The sequence below is a fragment of the Chrysochloris asiatica genome, unplaced genomic scaffold (assembly GCF_000296735.1).
Source record: "Chrysochloris asiatica unplaced genomic scaffold, ChrAsi1.0 scaffold00058, whole genome shotgun sequence".
Taxonomy (NCBI): Eukaryota; Metazoa; Chordata; class Mammalia; order Afrosoricida; family Chrysochloridae; genus Chrysochloris; species Chrysochloris asiatica.
In genome coordinates this window covers 7,324,605-7,334,248 of record NW_006408576.1, presented here as the reverse complement: position 1 = coordinate 7,334,248, position 9,644 = coordinate 7,324,605, and the positions used below count along the sequence as shown (strand labels likewise).

General features: G+C 40.0%; 1 protein-coding gene across 1 annotated transcript; it reads right to left on the bottom strand.

The window, feature by feature from the left end:
* Positions 1–300: 300 nt before the first annotated feature.
* Positions 301–5,771, bottom strand: RPS7 (ribosomal protein S7). The gene is made up of 5 exons (XM_006863998.1): positions 5,697–5,771; positions 5,343–5,414; positions 3,522–3,665; positions 2,877–2,941; positions 301–307 (listed from the first exon to the last, which is right to left on the bottom strand). The coding sequence occupies exons 1-5, from the start codon at positions 5,769–5,771 to the stop codon at positions 301–303; spliced, it is 363 nt and encodes a 120-aa protein (XP_006864060.1).
* Positions 5,772–9,644: the final 3,873 nt, after the last annotated feature.

The window sequence follows — 9,644 nt, the reverse complement described above, 5'->3', positions numbered from 1 at the left end:
CACAGGATCTTACTGCTCTGGATTCACCGCCACAAAAACATACTGAAAATCAAACCAATTTTGGCACTAAGCTCAAAGAAAATCATTTACCAAAGTCTCCAGCACCTTTCAGAAAGCAAATTAGGCAGCCATATCAATTATTGATTGCTACTCATTACTTTAACATGTTCTTATTCTTAAGCATTAGGAAGGTAACACAAATAGGAAAACTTGTTCATTACTTCGCTTAAAACTTAAAGAACAGCACCAACATTCATTACAGCACTATTCACAATAAAAGAGATGGCAACAATTTTCCCTTCAACAGCTAAAAGAATAAACAAAATGTGGTACACATGGAATACTACTCAGCCAACAGAAATGAAGTCTTTATCAAGACTTTTATCAAGGCTGCAGTTATAATCGAAGCTTGAACGAAATAGGTCAGTCATGAAATATTAAATGACCTCTTACACAGAGAATATTAAAGAAATTATCATAGAATGAAAGCTAATTCTTAAAGTCATCACATCCCAATGTCTAAATTTCAAGAAGGAAAGCAACTTTATAATCAAACAGAACTGAAGGATTTCAGAGGAAAAAAAATCTGAAACCCTACTATAGACAGCAGATGACAGAGAAAATGAAAACAGTGCTCAAATGTACATAGTAATAACTCTGAGAGGGAAAAGAAATCTGAGGATAGAAAACCAGACTTGAAGAGAACTATGGCTTACCAACTAAGTTTGCATGAGAGAGAAGGCTTTACAGATCTAAACCAAGTCATTAGGAACACAGTGAAGTGATTCCCTAAGAAAATCTGAAAAACAAGTCTTGAGAATGACAGAATATTAAGGTTGCAGATTTCAGAGTTAGTTGGGTATAAAGCAGTAGTATGGATCACTTTTATACTTACTATTTGAAATACAAATTAACACCCTTACATTTTCGTGCCCCTCCAACAAACTATAAAACCAGTTTTAAAGTACTAACATAATTTTCCAGCCTCATCCACTACTCCTACTTCTTTCTTACACACCATGATATAATACAGTAATATCTACTACACTTACAATACTAGATTCCCATCACCTTATTTTCTAGTGGTTTTAGGAGCCAGAGTTTAAAAAATCTAAGTGAGTCCCACCTTATATAACACCTGAACTACAACAGACTGTGCTTAAAACAGTCTATTTGGGTTTTTTGGTTCACAGTGCATGTTTCAGTACAGTTTATCTCTAATTTATGTAGTTTCCAATCCCCAAAGACAAAGATCAGATTAATATTATTGCTAAGTCCTGGAGTGGCACTGTGGGCCAATGCGTCAGACTGCAAAGTCGTTTGAACTGCAAGGCTGGTGGTTCAAGCTCACCAGCTGCTCCATGGAAACCCTATACAGGGTCGCTGTGGATTAGAACTGACTCGAAGGCACTTAACAACCACAATCCTTGTTAAGTGCTGTCCTAGTAAAGGAAAAGCTGTAAAGGGTTTCCAAGGAGCAGCTGATGAGTTTGACCTGCTGACCTTGTGGTTCAAGCTGACCTTTAGGTCCAGTGCGTTATCCCACAGTACCACACCAGGACTCCAAATAGAGATGTTAATCGGCAGTTCAAACCCACCAGCTGATCCTCAGAAACCCTATACAGGGTTGCTAAGAGTAGGAACCAACTCGGTGGCACTTAACAACAACAAACAGTTAACGATGATAGTAACTATATAAGCAACTCTATACAGGGTCACTGTGAGTCTGAACTGTCTCAGCAGCACTTAGCAACAACATAAAAGAAAATAGATATGGTATCCAACCAACTTATAACAGTCATCAGACTGGAACCTGTCATAAGTCAAGTACTTCATTTATTACTTATTAGCTGCAATGTGCAAATTCTCCAAGCTTTAGATCAGTTTCCTCATCTACTTCATTAACTGGGATAATTAATACAGGTTGTATGCTTCATAAGGTTGTTATCTATCTGGCAATGAAGAGGCAACCCAGAACATTTTTTTCTCAGACTGACGAGTTTCAATAATCCAAGTTTTATAAAGTAATGTACACACATCAGCACTGTGGATTAATGTGCTGGACTACAAACTCGGTTTGAACTGCATCGTTAGCAGTTTAAGCTCACCAGCTACTCCTTGGAAGCCCTATGGCATGGTCTCTATGGGTCATAACTGACTCAACTATCTTAACAATGCACTAATAAGACCCATTAACAAAATAACAAAAGACATACTTTAAGGTCAAATATCAGTATTTGAGTTATGCCAGTTATCAGTCAACCGAGTTCATTAAAAATAAAAAAAAATTCCATCATCATCTTTTATCTGCAGTGATAATTTTCCCATTAATGTCCAGAGATTTTTAGCACTAATCCACACAAAAAAATAAAGATATATCTCAACCCACCTCAACTATGCGTTAAGTGCCACCGAATCGGTTTCAATTCACAGTGACCCTATACAGGGTTTCCAAGGAGCAGCTGGTGGGTTTGAACTGCCAAACTTGTGGTTTGCAGTTCATTGCTGACCCTACAGCACATCAGCAATCAACTTTATATAATATTAAACTGATGATTTCTAGCTCATCTTTCATACGCTTTATCCAAAGAATTGAAGGAAAAAGGTCTCATCTTTTACGTTAATCTGTGCTATTATACTGCTTACATGAATATAATTTTTAAAACAAAACTTTAAAACCTACAGTTACTCAATAAGAACCCCCATAAGCTCTACCAATATTTGATATTACTTATTTACTGTTAACTCTTACGATACGGTTTCAAAAAGTTCTGCAAACTTTTGAACACCCCTCATACTATAAACGACAACTCTATTACCAGTAACAGTTGTAAATAAGAATGGTATATAATTCTTCATGTGGAAAAAATGCTCACCTCCTGGGACGCTTTTGCTTATTTTTTGTCCGGCTTTTCCGAGTTGGTTTAGGCAGAATTCGCCTCTGTAAAGTAAAAATTATCCATGTAATAAAATGCATAAAAAAACAACTGTGGTTGACAGAAAACTATGAACTGTCACAGTGCTTTAATAGCAGAACTCAGTAGCGAGGCCTAAGTTCAAAAGTTCAAGAAAACAAAACCTGCCAGACAAAACAACTTGCTGAGAAACAATTTATGTCATGAAAAATCAGTGAATTTTTCACTAATTCAATCAAATTTCAGATATCATATTAAAATGCCACAGGGAAAAAATGGTTAGTTGCTTTGATTGGTTAGTCTGATTTTTCACAAATATACATTTGCCTGTTAAGTGCCATTCAATCAGTTTAGGCTCAGAGACCCAATATAGGGTTTCCGAGGAGTACCTGGTGAATTTGAACCACCGACCTTGTGGTTCAAACTAATATTGTGGTCCAGTGCTCATTTTACAATGCCACACCAGGACTCCCATACATTTGCCTGCTGACCCAGGATAGTATTTCTTGCATCCTTTATCAATCGTGGCATGTAATCCCCACACAGACCTCAGTCTGCACCAATGCCAGGTCAGAACTGAAATCATCTTAACTGTACAACATATACCTGAGCAATAAAGACCACGTGCTTTCCACTGAACTTTTTCTCCAGTTCACGTACTAGTCGGACTTGGATTTTCTGGAAAGACTTGAGTTGAGGAACAGGAACAAAGATTATAATAGCTTTCCGACCACCACCAACTTCAATTTCCTATCAAAAAAAGCCAACACTATTTTAAGTTCATACTGTCCATCTTTCCCATTCAAATATAACTATGTGATAACATTTGATGTCAATACTGGTTGCCAAAATGGCAGCAATCAATGCATATCTATCGATAATTACACTGAATGTAAAGGGATTAAATGCACCAGTCAAGAGACAGAGAAAAATGGATTAGAAAACAATATACTTCAATATGCACAAACAAAAAAATTCAAAAAGTTAAGAGACAGCTTAAATGTCCATCAACAGAAGAATGGTACACACAAACAATGGACTATTATGCAACACAAAATACCGAATCACAGCACAGATGAACCTGGAAGACATTATGCTGAATGAAAGCAGTCGATCACAAAAGGCCCAATATTGTTGAAATCAATGTTGTAAATAGTTAAGTAAAGGTTTTCTTAATAAAAGAAACTATGATGGTTGGGGGGGGGGGAATTATTCACAGGCTAGAGGATTGACAGTTATTAGAAGATGAAGTTAGCAGAAAGAATGCAATAGTTAATGTGAATAGATGTACATACTGTTAACTGATGGTGCATGACGGGAATTGCAATCACTGTAATGAAGCTAAGTATGATTTGCTGAATATAAAACTGATGATCTGTTCTACAGGCTTTCACTCAACTGACCATAAAAAGTTTTTTAAACTTTTTATGGTCAGTTGCTATAAATATCAGATTCATTAAGTCCTTTTACCATTTTCAGCAGGTAACTGCTACATACCATAGTTCCACTGCCAGTCTTTTTCATGACTAAGTTGACACATAACTGTTTGTGCCTCTACTCCCGTAAAGATTTACAACCTCGGAAACCCTGTATAGGGTCGCTATGGGTCGGAACCGATTCGATGGCACTTAACAACAACAACAATACACACAAATAACTACAGGAAATTAACATTTTTACAAGCAAAAATGATAGCTAGTGATCCTCTAGCAGTCAGCTTCCAATTTTAAACCTTCCCAAACAGACTGTCAATCATAAAAACTTTACATTTTTCCAACAACCTGTACACTATGAAGCCATGACTCAAGATTATCGTTTCAAAAAATGCTGCAGTCAAACTAGAGGCAAAGTAGAAAATTCTAAACTCCTGACCATATATAGATAAATGATTTTTTAATGTAAACACACTACATATTAACAAGAACCCCTCAGAAAATGTTTCAAGTCCTTTCAACTTCTCTATTTTCTTATCCTGGAACAAAAAGGAGTAAAGAATGCACCTCCAATCTACATTTTTTGCAGAGACTACATCTCAAAGTTCAAGTCAACATCCATGACAGATTGCGGTTTCCATTTTGCACCCACAATATGCTTCATTTCAAGCTACCGAGTTTGGTTACCTAAGACACGATTCTTATCATTAAATGCCAAAAGTGGTTCAAAAATATACTCCACTTATACTCCGTTTCTCCATACCATGCAACTGATCAGGTAAACTGGTGGTTATTTTCAATCTCATTCCCAAAATAGGAATACAGAACCTTATGATGCAATACAGTCCAATCGTATCTAGTCTGTATCAAAGGCTGCCAAATGTCATTAAATTTACGTTGGAAGTCATTTAACAATAAAACTCCTTTGAAGCGCTGTATTAAGAGTATACTATAACGCTCGCCACCAGCAAAACAAGGGGAAAATTAAGTTTACCTTAGCTGCAGTTATGTTCAGCTCTCGTAACTGAGCCTTTAGGTCCGAGTTCATCTCTAGCTCAAGAAGAGCCTAAAGAAACAGAAAACAGAAGACAACTCTAAATGTCTACACATCTAAACGAAGCTCTGTCAACACGTCAGCACCCCTGTGTCCCATACCAAAATCTTTTACAACTTTAGTAAGTATTGCCTAAGTGCGAAAAGGCCATCATCCCGCGACTGTTTGGGAGAGAACCCGGTTGACGCACGTGGCCACTTATCCAGGGTTTGTATATATACTGTAACCCACCCGCAATTCCAGAGGACACACGACAAGTGTGGGACACGGCCGCTTCCCCTATATTTGGCCCACCTGAGAAATACCAGACTCGAATTCATCCGGCTTTTCGCCATTGGGCTTCACAATCTTCGCGCTTGAACTGAACATGGCCTTTTTCTGAAAGCACAGAACGGAAGTTTAGCAACTCTACAGAGTCCGATTGGCCTGCAGACCCACCGCCGGCTCCCAAGTGAGTTCTTCCAACGGACACGGGGCAGGCGAGCCCCAGGCAACCCTGTCAACACAGGCCGGGTGCTGGGATCCGGCTCTGGGCGTGCCGGCTCCAGCCCCAAGGTCCTGCAAAAGTGACTCCCGATGTAAGTCATCGGAGGGTACAAGCCAGGTAATCGGCTGTATCCTCACCCACTGAGGAGAGTCAGCGGTTCTCAAACTAACTACAAAAAGTATTTTCCTCAATCTCAAAAGAAAAGTCATGCCAGAGGAGAACTCGTATACCTACCTTACCGAGCGCCGGCCTAGGAAGAGACCAAGTCTCGCGAGATCTCGTCAAATCTCGGCGGCGAAAAGGAAGAGGAGGGAATAATTCAGATGAGGGTGGAAACCGGAACAAGCATTGAGAAACCTACAAGTCCTAGAGAGTCCCAGGAAGTGACTTGTAGGGACAAGGTAGTTGGTAACACTGGTCCACCAAAGGAGTTTTTTGTTGTTGTTGTTTTTTCTGGGTAAGGATTATGAGTTTGTGGAGTTCTGGTGCGGCGCTGGAGTTAATGCGCTGGACTGCAAGGTAGTTTGAACCGTAAAGTCGGCGGTTCAAGCTCACCAGCCGCTTCTCGGAAACTGACTCACGGCACTTAACAACAGTAATGAGAGTTTGTAAGATTTGCTCCTAAAATTCACATCGTTAGTTCCTCTTTAAGACTGAAGCGGGGGTGGGAATAGGTGAAGGTTGAGAAAGGCAACAGATGTTCTAAAAACCTAAATTAGCGAAATGACTAATTAGTACTTTAAATTATTTCACTCTCGTTGAAAGGTCTCCAGTGCGTCTGTTCCTCGTGCATACCCATGTTAAAGATACAATTTCTGCCTTCCAGGACCTTACAGTCGACTCATTGGAAAAATTTGCACACCAAGTAGTAAGGAGTTCCAGAAATCTGTGTGGCGCTGTAGGATCAGCACTGTACTGCAAAGTACAAGGTCAACGGTTCAAACCCAGTAGCCGTTCAACCCTATACAGGGTCACTCTCGGCACTGAACGGCAATTGAGATGCGGTTCAAATGAGGAATAACAAAATAGAGTGAGGGGAAGAGTCAGGATTTAAACTGAACAATTTAGGATGTGACCTAAAAGCTGGTGGTGGTGATTATGTGCCTTGAAGTCAGTTACAATTTATAGTGACCCTGCATAGAGTTTTCGAGGCTGTAAATCTTTAGAGGAGCAGAAAGTCTCATCTTTCTCCCGCGGAACACGAAATGGCTCGTAGTTTCAAACTGCTAACCTTGAGATTATCAGCACAATTTGTAACCACTCTGGTAGCGTAGTGGTTACAACTCGGGCTGCGAACCTTAAGGTCAGCGGTTTGAGGATTTACACCCTCGGAAACCCTGTACAGGGTCTCTATGGGTCGGAACCGACTCGACGGCACTTAACAACAACAACAAGGCTACCAGAGCTCCTGACCTAAAAGCTCAAGGGGTTGTTTATGATAAAGGATTTGGGGGTGGCTCAAAAATACTCAATTTATGTGTAAAGAAGGAGTCTTTATCTAGTTGTTAAGTGGCTTCGAGTGGATTCCAACTCACAGTGACACTGTCTAGGATTTCAGAGCTCCAGTTAATGTTGTTAAGTGCCGTGGAGTCGATTCCGACCCATAGCGACCCTGTGTAGGGTTTCCAAGAAGCAGCTTGTGAACTTGAACCTCTGACCTTGCAGTTCAAACGATTTTGCAGTCTGACGCATTAGCCCACAGCGCCACACCAGGACTCCGTCCCAGTTAACAATAGCTATTCTGAATTATTTCAAGAAGTAATTGAAAACGTCAGTAGTTTTACTGTATTTGGATGTAATGATTAAGATTCAGATTCTGTGTTAGAACTACTAGGGTTTCTTAGTAGGATTTCCAGAGGGTTTAGCAGTTGACGTGTTTATTCCCTTTGTTGTTGTTGTTATGTGCCGGGGAGTCGGTTCTGACTCATAGCGACCCTGTACAGGGTTTCCAAGGCTGTAAATCTTTATGGGAGCAGAAAGCCTCATCTTTCTCCCGGGGAATAGCTGGTAGTTTCGAACTGCTGACTCTGCTGGTTCGCAGCCCGATTTGTGTGGCATTCCCTAGGTATTGGGGCTTAATATAGGCATAGTTAGAAGAGCTATGATGAGTAGCTAAGAGCAGCCAGTCAGTTGAAGGGATGCTTGCTCTGAAGTGTGGCCGCTCCCAGTATACTTAACACCAGGAGGGATTTTCACATTGTCTTCTTTCCCCAAAAAAGCTGCCCGTCATTTCCTGATTTGTATGTGATTTGTTGAACATGAAACTGATGATCTGCTCCGCAAACCTTCAATCAAGTCACAAATAAAAAGTTTTTTTTAAAAAGGCTGTTGTTGTTAGGTGCCATCGAGTTGATACTGACTCATAGCTACCCTATGCACAACAGAAAGAAACACTGCCCGATCCGGGGACAACCTCACAAATGTTGCCATGCTTGAGCCCATTGAGGCTGCCACTTTGCCAATCCATCTCTCTGGAGGTTTTCTGCTTTTTCTCTGACCCTCCACCTTACCAAGCATGATATCCTTCTCCAGCAACTGGTCCCTCCTGACAATGTGTCCGAAGTTTAAAAAAAAAAAAAAAAATTTTAAGGTATTCATCACAAATCCAGTATTGGTGGCAGATCAATTTGTCACAGCTGCAGGTCGGACTACAAAAGCGGGAAAGAGATTATTGTAGATTAGAAAATTTACAGGATTGTCCCTGAAGTCCACTGACCACTTTGGGCAGGATATGATTCATTACCAAGCAACCTTGGCACTCCAATTTCCATTATGGATTATGCCCAGCAAGTCCCCAAGAAGGAGACTGCCTGTCCAGGGCTGACTAAGGAAGTGGCCTTAATCTACTTTCAAATACACTCTGACTGAGGGCAAAACTATCTCTCCCTGCTTCAGTGGCACTTTGGAAGTTCAGCTGCCAGAAGTGTCTGAAGTACTCAAGATGTTGTCTGAATTCAGGTCAAGGCTCAAAATGGAGTTAGCACTATGATTGTTGGCCACAATCTTTCACAGATCAGATGACTTTAGACTTTAGACTCTAATACAAAGATCACAATCTTGATATCTGTAAACATTTTTAATATAGCAAACATAACTATTACTGGGTCAAATCATATCATCTTTTAGATCATTAATCCTCAATTTAATTTAAGGGATTGACTTCAGTTAAACTTCATTATATCCAAGTTTAAGAATCAGTGTTTCTCCAACTTTAAATCACCTGGTGATCATGTGAAAATTCATATTCTGATTCAAAAGGTTTGGGCTTGGGCCCAATATTTTACATTTCCAAGCTTTTCAGTTGATACCAATAATACTGGTCTAGGGAACACACACTCTGAGTTGCAAGAAACCAGGTTGTAGTAATGGGTGTACGCCCCAAAACAGATTACTTGCAGTGCTAAGGGAACTAATTAAATACACCATAGTTCTGGAAGGACCAAGAGATCCTGGGAAGTTGTAGTACATGCAGGAGGTGGTATGAGGAACAGTTAAAAAAACAAAATATATTCATTTTCTTTTTTAAAAAAATGCTTTATCAGGTAAAAAGTACCCATTAAAAAGATTATGCCTTGGATGCAAGATGGGAAACTCGGCAGATGCACTGCATGGACCCTCTACAAAAAAAAATATGAAACACACAGATGAAAATCCTAGAACCCTGAAATTAAGAGGAAAGGTTACAGAAGTGGAGTGAGTGGAGAAGCTAAGCAGGGACAATGAGTGAGGGAGACTGGCTGGTGAAAGGGCAGCCA

Coding starts and splice junctions, on each gene's coding strand:
- RPS7 (XM_006863998.1), bottom strand. CDS start 5,771: ATGTTCAGTTCAAGCGCGAAGATTGTGAAGCCCAATGGCGAAAAGCCG. Junction 5,415..5,696: donor TCGAGTCTGGTATTTCTCAG/GTGGGCCAAATA, acceptor CTGTTTCTTTAG/GCTCTTCTTGAGCTAGAGAT. Junction 3,666..5,342: donor TGAACATAACTGCAGCTAAG/GTAAACTTAATT, acceptor TTTTTTTGATAG/GAAATTGAAGTTGGTGGTGG.